The 14,928-nt window shown below is 38.0% G+C and overlaps 1 protein-coding gene and 1 long non-coding RNA gene across 9 annotated transcripts in view; one reads left to right on the top strand and one right to left on the bottom strand.

Annotated features, from left to right (window-relative positions):
• LOC131663141 (uncharacterized) overlaps positions 1 to 14,280 on the top strand; it is a 121,347-nt gene extending 107,067 nt beyond the window's left edge. For 2 of the 8 annotated variants that reach the window (XM_058933293.1, XM_058933297.1), the window contains 14 exons: positions 477 to 569; positions 2,189 to 2,440; positions 3,410 to 3,490; positions 3,899 to 4,051; positions 4,513 to 4,533; positions 5,341 to 5,611; positions 5,930 to 6,376; positions 7,476 to 7,619; positions 7,724 to 7,914; positions 8,009 to 8,239; positions 10,192 to 10,374; positions 10,448 to 10,553; positions 10,624 to 10,758; positions 11,709 to 14,280. In XM_058933293.1, the coding sequence (XP_058789276.1) occupies positions 477 to 569; positions 2,189 to 2,440; positions 3,410 to 3,490; positions 3,899 to 4,051; positions 4,513 to 4,533; positions 5,341 to 5,611; positions 5,930 to 6,376; positions 7,476 to 7,619; positions 7,724 to 7,914; positions 8,009 to 8,239; positions 10,192 to 10,374; positions 10,448 to 10,553; positions 10,624 to 10,758; positions 11,709 to 11,821 (2,421 nt within the window). In that variant the 3' untranslated portion in view covers positions 11,822 to 14,280. Of the gene's footprint in view, positions 1 to 476; positions 570 to 2,188; positions 2,441 to 3,409; positions 3,491 to 3,898; positions 4,052 to 4,512; positions 4,534 to 5,340; positions 5,612 to 5,929; positions 6,377 to 7,032; positions 7,099 to 7,475; positions 7,620 to 7,723; positions 7,915 to 8,008; positions 8,240 to 9,115; positions 9,322 to 10,191; positions 10,375 to 10,447; positions 10,554 to 10,623; positions 10,759 to 11,324; positions 11,401 to 11,708 lie in introns of those variants that run through there. The other 6 variants (XR_009301828.1, XM_058933295.1, XM_058933294.1 and 3 more) reach the window with 6 other exon arrangements.
• Positions 10,171 to 14,397, bottom strand: LOC131663144 (uncharacterized). Its single transcript, XR_009301830.1, has 3 exons — positions 14,274 to 14,397; positions 11,247 to 11,363; positions 10,171 to 10,290 (listed from the first exon to the last, which is right to left on the bottom strand). It is a non-coding gene; the product is annotated as an uncharacterized LOC131663144 (long non-coding RNA).
• Between the last annotated feature and the right edge of the window lie 531 nt (positions 14,398 to 14,928).

Below are 14,928 nucleotides of genomic sequence, written 5' to 3' on the forward strand. Positions count from 1 at the left end.
GCGAAGGAGAGCGTCAACGGGCAGGAAAGAGAGAGAGAGAGGAGCACCTCAATACCTCGAGCACAACTAACTCGCGCTCTCGTTTCACGTGCACACAATCTCGACAGGCTTTTGCGGTGCTGCACTACTTAATACGCCGGAGCTTGACATGCGACGTACACAGCACACGCGTAGTCTTTGCGCCGCGCTCGCGCCAAGTGGACATCTCTCTGCTGCTGTCGCCGCTGCCCCGCCTAGCCACAACTTGTTCGCTGATCGTTACGCGCGGCTCCCCGAATTTCCGCCTCGCGAGCCTATTCGCGGCGCGCACATCAGTTGGCGCGCGAAACTTCGATCACTCGTATCGCGATCAATCGCCGAGGAAACTGCGAAAGCTGCGCGAACGGGGCTGAAGTTTGGTGAAGCTAGTCGTTGTCCGTCGGAGCGTTCGACTTAACGTTCTACGTCACATCAATTTGGGATTCTTTGCTTCGCAGGCTCGACTGGTAGAGTTGGATACGCCGAGGCGCCTGGAAAACTTGCAGAAACTCGAGGAACTCAAGAAGCACCTCATGGATCTCGAGAAGCAGGTGAGATTGTCCTCTGCAAAATCTTATCAGAGCGCACTTTGCACAAGTTGCGCGCTCGCTCGCAAACAAGATCCACGTCGCAAAAGTGCGCTCGCCCTTTGTAATCGAAACGCGTTCTCGCTGTTTCGAGTTTGCACTTTATTTTACACAACGGTCGACTTTGCATTTTTTTGACAATAATCAGACTACGGAATCCACGGATTATTTCGGTCAAAAGTAATTATTTCGTCGTACGAGTACCGATGTACAAAGGCTAATTACGCAAGTAAACGAATAATTAGGGCCTCCGCTTAATCAAGCTGTTGTGGCATGCTTCCCCTTGATAAAGCTTGCTGTGTGCGTTAATAACGGCATTCATAAGTGAATATTAGCCGAGCTTTCAACCAATCTATGTACACGCACGCACACACATATATAGACACAAATTTACTGATCGAAATAATTGTTCATTCTGGCCTGGATAAACAGATTAAAGTGTCGCTGTAAGCTTTATGGAAGGAACCTTCGGATTAGCCTTAACTGCGCCGATCGTCATTAGCAAATGCATTAGAAATTCGGTAAAACACAAGCTGATGGCTATAGTTGTCGAAAGCTCGGCAAACTTTACCCGAATATCGCGAAAAATTTTGATAACGGAGCGTGTATATACACGAGTGGAAGCTCGTTTGCAAATCGATTCTCTGCGTATTATCGAGAATTGCCAGTCGGCGCGTGAATTACGAATGCGCAAGCGCCAGCAGCTTTAATTTGCGCCCGTTTACGCCTGAGTACCCATTGCGGATTTAACTTCTCGCGCAAAAACTTGCGAGGATCCGAAAAAAAGTGATAAATAAATGAAAAATAAAGTTTCGGCGAATTAAAAGTTTTACCGAGGGCGCGAGCGAGCGATAGGCATCGTCTTCTCTGGCCTTTTATTATTAAGTTTTTTTTTTTTTTTTTTTTCGTAATGGAAAGTTTCTTGGTTGGGCGTGAATAGGGAGCCAGGAAAAGTTGTGTACGTAAATTAGAAACTTCACTGCCAAGCTATTGAATTACATTGTTTTATTTTTTTTTTATTTTTATATTTGACCAAAGTATGGTAAGTTTCTCTCATTTGAGCATCTCATTGGACAATCACCGAGAAACTATTAACGAAGTTCAATTAAATTTGATTTAAGATTGATATTTTTTCAAAATTGAATAAGGCAAAACTGTATTAGAAATTTGATATTTTCCTGCACTCTCTTCCGCTCTTATCGACTTTCAGAGCTAAGTACAGGACAAGAATAGTATTAATGACACCCGTTCTTTCATTTTTATTAAATTAATATGATAAATCTACTGAGATTTTGGCGTACGTAACAATGCCTGCTCGTCATAGTCATGCTGACTACACCGACTAGCAATTAGTGTTAAAATTTACTTGGTATTGGTGAATTCGTAGTTGTAAGTACGCGAATAAGTTGCCTGTTAATTTTCAGCCTGCATCGTAAATTTTCAGTTCTTCACAATTTTCCCCTTTTCCACGTTGCAATATTGATCGGTTTCCATCTTCGATTCTTTTGAGGAGCAGTCAACAATTTATCTTATGTTCGCTTCAACCACGCAACGGAATTAAAGAAGAATCAATGTATTTTCAGTACGAGAAAGGCAAGCCCTTGGTCAACCTGGTGGACAACATGGTGAAGCTTGGCTCGCTGTACAACTGCAACAAGACGAACGGGATAAGCAGCAGCGCGAGTCTGTCGGGCTCTCAGTACGATATCCTGCCTGGAACAGCCAGGGACCATCGCGATAGGCTCGAGTTTAATCAGCGAATTCAGGAGCAGCGGCTTCTTGCAGAGGAGCGCCGCGACTGGGATCGACTCAGTCCTGATCATGGACAGCTTCAAGTCAGTATATGTCTCAATTTAATTTATCCATTTGCGCTTGTAGGGATGCATCATTCAATTCAGAACGTGTTATAATTGCGTAGATAACATTCGAATTTCAAGCGTAAATGGAAACCCAATAATAAATACATAAATACAGCAGCGTCGCGATTAATGGTTTGTTTGTCGATGCTTACCAAAAAAACTACTCGTAAATTAGTTCTCGTAATCTCATCAACGGAGTCCTGAACAAACGTCCACCAGTGATTGAATTTCGTATTATCGAAACTTGGAATCAAAGTCAATAGTCAAGGCATTTATCCGTTAATAACAATAAGACACTAAGTTTAGAAGCAATAGCAAGTTTTAAATTCGAAAGCTATTCATTCTCACGAGAGTGAATTTTGATCGCTTGAAATGTCACCTGCAGCTTCTCTTATCCGTTGTCTAGCTCATCTCCCCGACATCCGGCGATAAGCTGCGGTATGTCGCGCGTTTATTGCCGAGAAACGCGTAAAACGCGCGCGCGATTGTTCCGACCCGTTGAGCTGGGGTATTCGCGCGCAAGCGTCTTAAATCGCATAGGGAGCGGGTTCTCGTGACTCAGCCTACGGTACAAGATGTAGGACTGTGTCTTTCCCGACGCTATTATTGCTGTGAAAGGACGCGAGAGGCTGAAAAGAAGCACAACTAGGAATGATCCCGCGCTTGAGGTTGCGTTTATCGCGCGGCGAACGGAGCAAACAGGACCACCTGTTTTTCATGGGCGTCGCGTCTGCTTGGGTCGCTGCACTTTTCGAAAGGGCGCGCGTCGCGCAGCCGTCCGTCTGCATTGCGCCGAAGAAGCTGCCGGCGCGCCTCGGTCGAGCGATTAGTCGCGCGCATGATTAATTTGGAAGTAAGCGGACGCGCGAATAACGAGGTTGCGCCCGACGCTTCTGGCGACGATTTCAGCCTCCGAAAATGAGATTTTCTCGACGATCGTTACAGGCGAAAGTGCAGCAGCTCTACAAGTTAGATCAATTACTGCAGGAGGAGTCCGGAACGCTGCACAGTCTCCAGCAGAACAAGGTTTGTCATGTGCAACTCGAAACTGGCGGCGACGGCATGTCGCGATAGCGGCCCTGTCGCGGACCTCTCGCCCTCTTTTCGCTTCCTCTCCTGCCGACTTTGGCCCACATAGTTGCGCGGGCGTGTCGCTCGGCGCTTTTATTGCAGCGCTATCGGCCCTGTGCGCGATGAAAAGCGTTTCACGTTGGCTCTCATTCTCGCGCTGCGCCAAAACTATCGTCTTCCCGTGAAAAATAGATATCGCTCGATTTCTTTTTGTATTATTGCCGGGTCACCTCGCGCGTTGTTTTGGCTACTCGGCTAAACAACCGTTTGCTTTCGTCGTCGAATTTCGCTCGGCGAGCGCGCGCAAGTTAATTTTTTACCGCTGGAATCCAACCGTCCCGCAATATGCATATCGTCCCGTAGGAACTGCTGGAAAAAGCGCTGGGAGGGCTGAGGCACAAGATGCAAGACTGCAGCCGCAACAATCCCGCGGAGGCGGAACGTTACCGGGAGCAGCAGCTACTCCTCGAGCGCGAGCTCAGCCGAGTTCGCTTGTTACTTGCTCACAATTCCAAGGTACGTTCAGGGATTTCACCTCGAACTTGTAAACGATTGTTACTCTTTTTTTTTTTTTTTATTTCAATATCGACTTCGAACCGATTGGATCAATTCTTTTTCTTCAAATCGTACGATTTTAGTTTTCAATTTAAACGAATTGCAGTAATATTCATGTGTGTGTACTGTATAAATGTCGTTTGCACAGTGTCGTACTCATTCGAGTCATTTCAAGCCAAATATCGTCCTTTCATTTTACTCTCATCGACATTTTCGTGAAATAATCCGCAATGAATGATTTGCGTTCTTTGCACCTGTAAATTCCGTTATTTACATATTTCGTGGAGGGTCGTGCAATTTAAAAATAATTAATCTGGCAAAAAATAAATGTGAATATTACCGAGCAAGGGTAGCGGTATTAAATTAGGTCGGATCAGTTAGCAACAAGCGCGATTGATAATTCTGGCTTCATTATTTTCCAGGTGAAGCCCGTGTTCTTTCAGGTAAAATGTCGCTCTTGAAAGCTGTTAGATGTTTGTCGTTTATATTAATTATTTGTTTCTTACATGCGTTGATATTCTTTCTGTTGCGACATAATTCTTTGTTAATCTTTCAGCGTTTTTTTTACTTGCATGGAATAGCAAAATTATTTATATTATAAAAGGTCAATAGATATAGATGTCTGATAGGCATTAGAGGACTAGACCGTTATTCTTATTACTCAAAATCATTTTCAATGATATATTCATGGGTCATGGTACATGTCGATGTGCGAATTACGAGTTGTGATCGAACCTGAAAACTCATATGTTATATTATGCATGAATTGAATTTGAAAAATCATTTTAATTCGAAGAGAAAGAAAAAGGAAATGCAAATGGAAAAACGCGTTGAAAAACTCTAGTACGTTCGCTTGATTGAAACGAAAAAAAAAAAAACGTTGAATATGTTCCGCACTCGTATTAGCAATTTCATATGTACGGCTGCGTCGAAGCACATTATTCATTTTGAATCACTTCATTATTCCACATAATTGAGTTTCATTTGTTTGAATTTGTCATTTCACGTTCATTCCGCACGATTTAGTCTCGTCACTCGAGAGATTCAATATCTCTCTTATCGATATAATGGGTCGCCAACCTCAATTCAGGGCACAAATGCATCAGTCGTCTTCATTCGCATAATGCAATTGTCAGTAAATCGAGAAGTAGTTGAATCTTTGATGAATTTAGGTTCGCGACGAGACAAAGAAATTGTGCTAGGCATCTCTGCGGAGCGGAGTGAACTGATAATTGAGTAATTGTTTGCAGAAATTGGAAGAGACGGTGGCGGAGAACGCGCGCTTGGAGCAGGACCTAGTGGTGTTACGACAAAAGTTGCAAGCGTCGCGTCGTTACGCGGGCAACATGCAAGCTCGCGATTCAACGGGGACGAGTGCCGCATTGGAGAAGGAGCTGAGGCGCGTGCAGCAGCTTGTCGGCGACTTGCAACGTCAGCGCCAGGAGCTCAGCGTACAAGTTAGACAGCTCACCGAGAAGTCGCATAGCCTCGTGCAGCAAATTAAGCCACAAGCCAGTTCCAGTGAGTTGCGCCGTTTCAACTTTCGCCCGTAATAAATTTCGATGCTAATATGCAGCGACCGCGTGGTAATCTTATTGGCGACAATTTGCCGGGAATATGACAAGGTCATTCGGAAGCTTAATAAAACTCTCATGGACGCGCGTGCGCTGAATACTAATTGGGGGGGGGGGGGGGCTTCGAAAACAGTCCACCTCGCGATTCATTCAACCTCAACGTGTTATTTGGGTCTTCGCGTCTCGCTCAAGAGAATGCTCTGCTTGGTACATTTGTACGCAAATAAATATCCACGTGACTGATGGCAATTGTCGTTGTTCGCAGCTCCGCAAGTGCACCAACCGAAAAAACGCACGCCGAGTTCATGGCTGGAGACGGATTTGGATTCCGGAATAACGCAAGAACACGGCTCCACGCACCCGTCAAGTCCCGCGTCTTGCGTCTCGCCACACGCCAAACTCAACGGCAGTCCGTATCAGCATCAGAACCATTATTCGAATCAGCACTCGCCCCAATACGCGGCTCGTTCGCCGAACTCGACGTCGTCGTCCGCCTCGTCGTATTGCACGCGTCAGGTCCAGGGCCAGCCGTCGTCGCCTCAAAATTGCAGCATGTCCACTCTGTCGCCTCAACTTAGAGAGCAGATACAGCAGCATCAGCTGAAGCAACAATTACTCAAGGATCAGATGCAAGGCAAAGCTGCCAGTCCCGTTCAACAGAACAGCGTACCGCTCTACGCCAATGCCATGGTACCAGATCCCAGGAGAGTCGGTATGTTCGTTTTAATCATTCCGCTAGTTACACAAGTTTTTGCTATTCAGTTCCCACGCACCCATTGTTCTTATTTGTTTTGAGTTGTCGACGCGTTTCAGTTCGATTACCAACATTTTTTTGGTGATAATTCGAGGACACAGTCACTTTTGCATCACTTTTTTTATCGCAGTACTCGTAGAACGGCTCCTACTTGGCTTTCACGGGCAATCTTTTCACTGTCACAAATCACCATTGCCGAAAAATACAAGAGTGATTTGAAATATCTTTGAAAAAATTATCACTCCGATATGTGTTCTCAAATTATTATATTCGATGTTCACACTCTCATACTTATCAAGTTCACCAATTACTGCTGTTCACTGACAAATAATCACGATATCACTTCAATGCATAAAATTCACCGGTCACTATTGCAGCCAAAAATATCATTCAAATGAAATACTATTCCGTTCAATTTTTTCAAAACTACTGTTATACTGTCTATTCAATAAACACCAGTTCATTCCTCAATGTTTCATCATCAAATATAACTCGAAATCGTCACATCTCCATCGGCTCCATTAAGTCATTTTTATTTAATTGATCATTAGATGATAAAAATCAAAATGTCTAACCCTTGTATTAAAGACCTGCTTTCATTATTTGAAACATAGAATTTGGTGACTATCACGCAGTAGGCACCACGGTGTAGTTACCTTACAAAAAGGGAATCGCGTTAGGTAAGAATTGAATTCTACTGGGTGTAAAAGCAAAAATAGTTACGTAGCGTTAATCCATAGATTTTGTACAGATAGTAACTTACCAATTTACAATGCCATACACAAGGGGCTTAACGCTACCTAATTATTATTCACTTTGCGTCCAGTAAAACGAACAATTTATTCTCCGACTATACTTGCAACGTTATATTTGGATTTTATATAGCGACATGTTTGCGCATGTATTTGTAGCAATTTTATATTCTATTTTTATGAATTTATTATATTATGATGCATATACTCTTGTGAGTTTGTTGACAAACTGATAATGTTCTTTTTAATTTGACTACATAGATCTTTGTAAAGATTTTTAATACGTTATAAACGATGGTCCACAGAAAATATAAGACACTGCGAGCACATAATTAATGGCGGTCCTATGCTTCCTCCGGAATACATTCCACCTCCTCCTCCACCACCCCCTGTTGAAGAAGCAGTCATGATGAATGGCGGTTACGGAAACGAAGATGATAAATATTCTGGTAAGTACAATAATTTATTCGCATTCGACAACGTTCAACGAAAAATGAAATGCTCGCAATCAGCGCTCGATCTATTATTCATGGAATAACTTTTTATTCGACAGTTTTCATGCAAAATCGCGAGAAACAGGAGATCAAAACGGTGCGCATAGTGAAGCGCGAGTCGGAGAGACGTCAAAGGGACCGTGGAGATAGAACTGGTAACCTCGGCATCCCCTTGACGAATGGATTCCAAACCCCAGGGGGAGCCAAAAGACTCGGCGATGATGATTACGGCGAGCCTCATCAATACGAGGTTCGTTGCTTATAAATTACTTGATCAAATTTTTCGTCACTTTGCATTCTTTCTCCAAATCTCATTTGCTCGTGTATCTTGTCTTTTTAATTAGGTTCAACTGGATCGAGTGATCGAAGAGACAGCAACGCCAATGATGCACGCGCAGAGTAGCGTTCAATTGTCGGAACTCGGCGACATGCAATTCCAGCGTAGTATGTCTCTACCTCGAGGCTTTGGTGGTCAACGTTCGTATCCAGGTGTCCACCAGAATCCCGTCGTACCACCGCCTCGAAGCGACAGCGTCACTGCCCTCAGGAATATGATGGCTAGACATCGCGTTAGGGTAAGCTTGTGCAACGAAATCGAGCATTCCCTTTGCTCTCTTTCTCTCCTTGCACCATTCGATTTTTTGATGGCTAGATTATCGATTTACTAGATATGCTGCTTTGAGAATGAAACATCTTTTTTTTACATTTTTTATAAACCATATTGCGTGTACATAAGGAAGACGTTGCAAGTAATGGCATATTTTATGCGTTGATTAACCATTTTTACCATTTTTTTTACTTCTCACGTTTTCCAATATTTACTTATTTACTAAACTTTGTACTAGCGGGAAAATGCGGCAATGTTGAATTGAATTAGCACGATTTTCTCGACGTCGAATTGTTATTGGCATGAATTGCGAGATAAAACGTGACATTGCCGCAATTTACCAAATCATATAACAATATTAAATCTCTGTATATATATATATATATATATATATATATATACACGCATCCATGCATTTTGACGTTAGAAAGGAAAAAAGAAAATCTGTACAGAAACACTAGTCTAAACAAACAATCCATCAAAGAAATCAGCTACAGCTAGCGTGGTATAAAGCGCAGCTTGGTAAAGCTTAAAGCTCACTCACTCATTCATCTATTCATTTTGTTTTCTCTCATCGTCTTTATCCTTCCTTTCTCGATCCAGATACCCTATAAACAATCAAAAAACAATGCAATATCGAACAACAACACGCAACGACAGATCGAGATCCAAGACACGGGCATGAGTTCGGACAGCACCTTATCACCGTACGCGACCGACAGTCCGACCTTCTCGTCTCCCCAGGGTCAGAGCGTCACAAGCGTATCCTCTCCCTATTACTATTCCTCGACGAGTCCGCCCTATCAGCATCCACCGCAGCCACATTATCCCATGAGCCCAACAGGCAGCACGGAGATTCTGTCCTCGGAGTCGCCGACTCTGTCGCCGATCTTCAAGAGCGAAGCCGCGCGGCAAATCATCAAAGAGATGAGCGAGAAGAAACCCAACGACAGGCCTAGGAGGCGTCAGGTGCCGCGGGAAAAGAGACGACACTATACCGTATCCAGTAGCAAGCCGCTTTTCGATCTCGAAGACGCTCTCACGAAGATGGTACACTTTGGATTTTACTTTTCGTTTGGGTTTTCTCTTTCCTATCACTTTTTTATGTCTCTTTTGGGTGGCCGCCTGCCTATACATATCGCAGGATTATCAAAGTTTACTTGTTCACTGCTGCCACTGCTCCTAATTTCATTAATGCGTGTATTCTGTTGTTGTCGTCTTTTCTGTACCTTGTTGCATTATCTGCCAAAAGACATTTTACTCCTCACTTACATTTATTTACAACTTGTTTATTTCTGTATAATGTATACCATGTACTGAATCTTGAAAAAATTTAGCATTTATGTTGCTATGCGTATGATTCACAGTCGTTGTAACATTTTTTTTGCGTGCTCGCTTCGATGTTTTAATTATATTCATGGCTGCCTTCATTATTACAGCACTTCAACGTTTTGGTAATAAATGGGGTTCAATCGTGACATTAAACATTGAAAAGTCAAATTATTCTGCCAAATTTCTTTGCGATTCTTCTTGCACTTTTCACTTTCATAAATCAGTTACATAAAATCAGTGTTGCTTGTTGATTATACGTGCTTATACTAATTGCGGCTGCTAAATATTCATACGGATGTCGCATTGAAAGTAACAATAATTAATGTTTTCATATTTAACTTAGCTAACCAATCACAATTCGCTAATAACTTAATTTATGTGCCTCTCTGATAAAGTAAGTAGTAAATATTTAAGCAACTAAATTACATAGCATAAAGTATAATTTATTTAAACGTCAATATATTTAAATTAAATTATTGTTCTTTTTTCGTCACTTACGTATTCACATATCCATATAAAGCTACTTGACAAAATTTTCATTACAAAATGAAACTAATTATTAATGTACTGCAATGTTACTCTTTGTAGGGTATGGGAAGAGCAAGAGATGACTTGGACATGGAGAGAGCGCTGCGACCAAGGATCAACGCTCCCGACGTCGTCAGGTCGACGTTAAGTCATAAGGAGCTGAAATACAACGAGAGCACTATTGATCAACTTTTAGGCACTCCTAACAAAATTATCATTCCTGAGCGTTACGTGCCGGAAAAGGTAGATATCAATGCGCGTCTTCTATCTTCAAGATTATCGAAAGTGCTCATTGAAATCGTTTATTTTCTAATAGACACCGGAATTGACTGCTGAAGAGAAAGAGCAGCGTTTGAAGAAAGCTGAGTCAATTAGAAAAATGCTCTCGGAAACTACAGTAACTGGAAGTGGTGAAGGAACAGGTTTGCATTTCTATTGTGCATTTTTTAAATCGATATATGCAAAGTTAACGTTTCATCAATAATTTTTCAGAAGATGATCCAAACATCGAAAAGTCAGATACTCTAAAAAAGAAAGTAGCCGAAGAGAAGAGACAGCGAGAACACATACTACAACTGAATCAAATTTTGGCAAAGCAAGTGATGGAGAAAAGTAAAATGGTTGCCGGTACGAATTATAAAAATCTTAATATTTGAATGTTATACTTAGTTCACATTTTTCGGAGTTTCGCTCGTCATGCATGACAAAATGAGTGTTCTAATAAGTTAGCGTTTTTAGATTTAGATGTGTTTTCAAAAGCATGCTTTTTATAATAATATCTATTTTTATATTTTTACTCTGGTCATTCTTTTTTGCATATACTTAATTTATTAAATCGTAAGCAACTCATTTTTTTAACAGCTCTTTAATTTCATTACATCTCATAGCGTCATCTCGAGTGTTTGCTCTGAAAGACTTTAGATGTCTCTGGCAAAATTTGTTTCATAGTCAACGTTTGAGCTAAAATTATAACGAAAAAGAACTAAATATGCTTTACAAAGCAATTGTTTAAATTGCCATCTCAATTTTAGCTAAATATATACATATATATTTCGATAAATAAAAAACAATGGATTCTCTAATATTTAAAGTTAATCAATAACTTGATTACATACAGCTTCCCGGCATTGATTATGAATCCAATATTTTGCCGACTAGTAGAGTGTTGTCTGGAACGTTTGTGCTGTGTGTAGGTAACCAGGCACATTGACTGACATGTTTCCTCCATCCTTCTATATAGGAAAAGCACATCATATTACTGTTTGTCAGGTTTGTTTTCTTTATTAGTTATCATATTTACATTTTATTTCTCCTTTTACACGTTTTCTTTTTATATCCGAATTTTTCATTAATATTTATTAATTACTGTGTGTAACTCAACAACTAGAGCTAGCTAGACGTCCTTTAATATTTTGAATCGTTTTATATATTAACGTAAAAAAATGTTACATTTGCATACATTTTATAAGAATAATATTGACAGCAAATGTAAAAATACTTTTTTGTGATCAATTTTCTAATATACGGTAAAAATTTTGTAGACATGCATATATTCACTAATTAATGTTCTGATATAGCCAATGCTCTTGCTACTCTACCACTCAACCACGATCCCAGCTTCGATGACGACGATCTCTCCCCAATGACTCCTCTGCCTCTGTACCAGCAAAGGGATAATTACTATTCATAGATTTAAGAATCTAACACCTGTTTCTTGATAAACAACTTTTGCCATAAAGCGAGGAGGAAGCATGCGACTATGCAATTTGTAAATATTTTAAGGATTGATTGAAAGCGTCCTTTGTCAACTGCCTAATCAATACATTTTTATCGACATCAAATTACATACGATTTTTTACATTTGTAAGGGATTAAAGTGCAATAACATATAAGAATAATATAAATGCAATAAATTATCGTCGATTCGATAGCATACATTTGTAATTTTTACCAGTATATTGGATCAAATAATGAAAATTTATTATCTTTACACAGTTTTAATATTCATTAAATTAACTTTTTATGAGGAAAAGTGCCAATTTTTCGATAATAATTTCAATTTTCGATAAGAACAACTTTATATGTGTAAAGTGTCCATTATGCATTTTTATGAAACTTTCATAAAACGATTGGTCAATGCCATTTAAGACCATCGATAAAAATGTCTAAAATTAGAATACGAAACAAGCTATAGACGTATAATATGCAAATTATACAAAGCCATCAACTAAAAAGTTTATTAAAAAATTGATGCAACTTAAAATTTTGCTCTGATTTCGAATACATATATCAAATTGTGCCAAACGGAGAAAAAAACGTTCAACAAATACAGTAATGTCAATTACTAACATTAAAACTCACTACATTGCATACATTTCTCCTTGAAATTTTTAGGGTTTATGAAGTATTGAAATTTTAGTTTAGATTTCATATTAATTAAGTGATTAATATTTGTATGTTATATATTGATTTATTTCTTTACTTTTTATTCTGATTCACCCATTGATAATTAAATATCAATAACTTCGGTAAAGCTTTAAAGTTACAAAAGACGATTCTTAGAATAGTGTCTATGTACATTAATTTAATTGTGTATAGATCAAGTAATATAAGCTAATCCTGCATGTGTAGGGTAATAATTTTATAGTTGGCGACAAAGCGAGAACTGTAATATGAAAATGAATTAGGTAAGATTTGTAATCGCAAACATTGATTGTTGAATTATGAAGTTTATTCAATAATATTGTTATTGCTGATTTTTCTTTATGAATAAACGGCGACAATAGAGTTTAATGAAAAAAGTTCATTTAACATAGCATTTAGTCGTCCAAAGTGACGTTAAATAAAATTACGAAAGTATGTTATAAATTGTACAAATATTTATTGTATAGATCTAAATTAGTATTACTATGTATAGACTATATCCGAACTTTATAATCTCAAAGTAAATCTTCGGGTTTCGTCAATACCTTGTGTATGCACATTTATCGTAGACAATAAATAATCGTTGCAAGGCTATCACGAAATATGAAAATGATATTAGACTGCATGAACTCAATATAAAAATTCTGTAAAGACTCGTTAAATATTATCATACCTATTTGTAAGCCCAAGAAAATAAGATCTTCCACAGTTTTTTACTAGGATGTATAAATAAAATTAACTCTTATAATTTGAAGCGTTGTTCATAATTTTTCAAGTGAAATTATATCATTAAAAAAAGCGCACTTATGAGTTAAACCTACAACACTTACGTGGCCGAGTTAGTCTGTTTTATGAAAATATCATCACGTAATTATTGTACGTAAATGTTAAGCTGACACGTTTTTTTAAATGTTATTAGAAATATATGGTATACTTTTGATATCAATTATAAACTATATGAAAAAATTTTTTTATTGATTTTAATTTGATCTAAAATGGTGCTTTAAAAACATTATTAAATATGAAAATAAAGCATTTGTTATTGCATAAACTATTTGTAATACAGAACCTTTGATATCTTAATTCTTAATTTTATCTGAATAGTTAATATTCAAATTAAATTAAAATCAAGATTTTAATGGAAGCACCTATTTTATTGTAATCTGCGCATGATTTATTTTACGAAACAACGTTTTACTATATGTAATTTATGATCAGATATTTTAGAATTACTTTTAAAATGACTCCATTTGTAAGGTGTGATCGATATACATATTAATGCAAAAAAAATAATACAATATTAATAATATTGGAATCCATGTGGACACACAAACCATACTAGAAAAATGCTTAAATTTGTATTGTTTTTTTTTCACATTGCGTACAGGTGTTTCCTACTTCTTACATACAAATATAGAAGTTAGTCTCTTTAAGTATAAAAATTATGTAATCATGTTATTGTGTGATCACGTTTTTTTCTATTTTCTAACATAAAATAAAAAAGTTTGTAATAAATTCTAAATTAAGTTACTATGCGTTATAATAAGTTTTTACAAAGCGGCACAAATAATTCATCAGCAAAGTCATAAAAAACTTTATTTATAAGAAAATACATATAATTTATTATTTTCGACTTTAGAAAGTTTGCATGTGAAGTAGATTCAAACGCACTGTATGTCAACTTGTTGATTATTGCATAGTTGTATATTATAACTCACCATTATTGAAGATGCACTCAACAATAACGTATAATATGAATAGATCAATAGGTGTTCCAACACTATATAACAATATGTATAAATCTATTACTATTTATAGTCTACGTATAATGTATTATCTGTCATAATGGAACCACATTGTGTATTAGAGTATATTTCACTAGTTTTTATAGATGCCGAAATAATAAAAGATATGCAATTAAGCAGATAAAGACACAGTTACTTAAAATTATCAATACTTTTAAATTTGTTTTCGTGTTTTTATCAAAGTTCCTTGTTTGCAAATTATAAAGAAACAACTGACATGAAAATAACCTTATGAAAACTATATGCAAACTAGATAACATTTTTTTCAATAAGAAAAGATCGTATACGTTATTGTGAGAAAGATAGCTAAACACAAAGGAAATTTATTTTTCATAAACTATCGTAGTGACTGATTCTTTTGTATAAATTCAAAACTTTGTTTAGTAATCATTAATAGAGTGAGAACTCTAATTATTTTATTAATTTTTGTAATTAAAAATACACAAGCTTCTCAGCTGTAAACTGTAAAAAGATAATTCTTTTTTAATAAAGTAGTTAAATTTTGATTGTAAGTAACATATTCTTAAGGGTTGCTAGTCTTTATCAAACAAAAGTTTTCGCAACCATC

Source organism: Phymastichus coffea, unplaced genomic scaffold, assembly GCF_024137745.1.
Source record: "Phymastichus coffea isolate CEN01 unplaced genomic scaffold, Cenicafe_Pcof_1.1 PCOF00031, whole genome shotgun sequence".
In the NCBI taxonomy this organism is placed as follows: Eukaryota; Metazoa; Arthropoda; class Insecta; order Hymenoptera; family Eulophidae; genus Phymastichus; species Phymastichus coffea.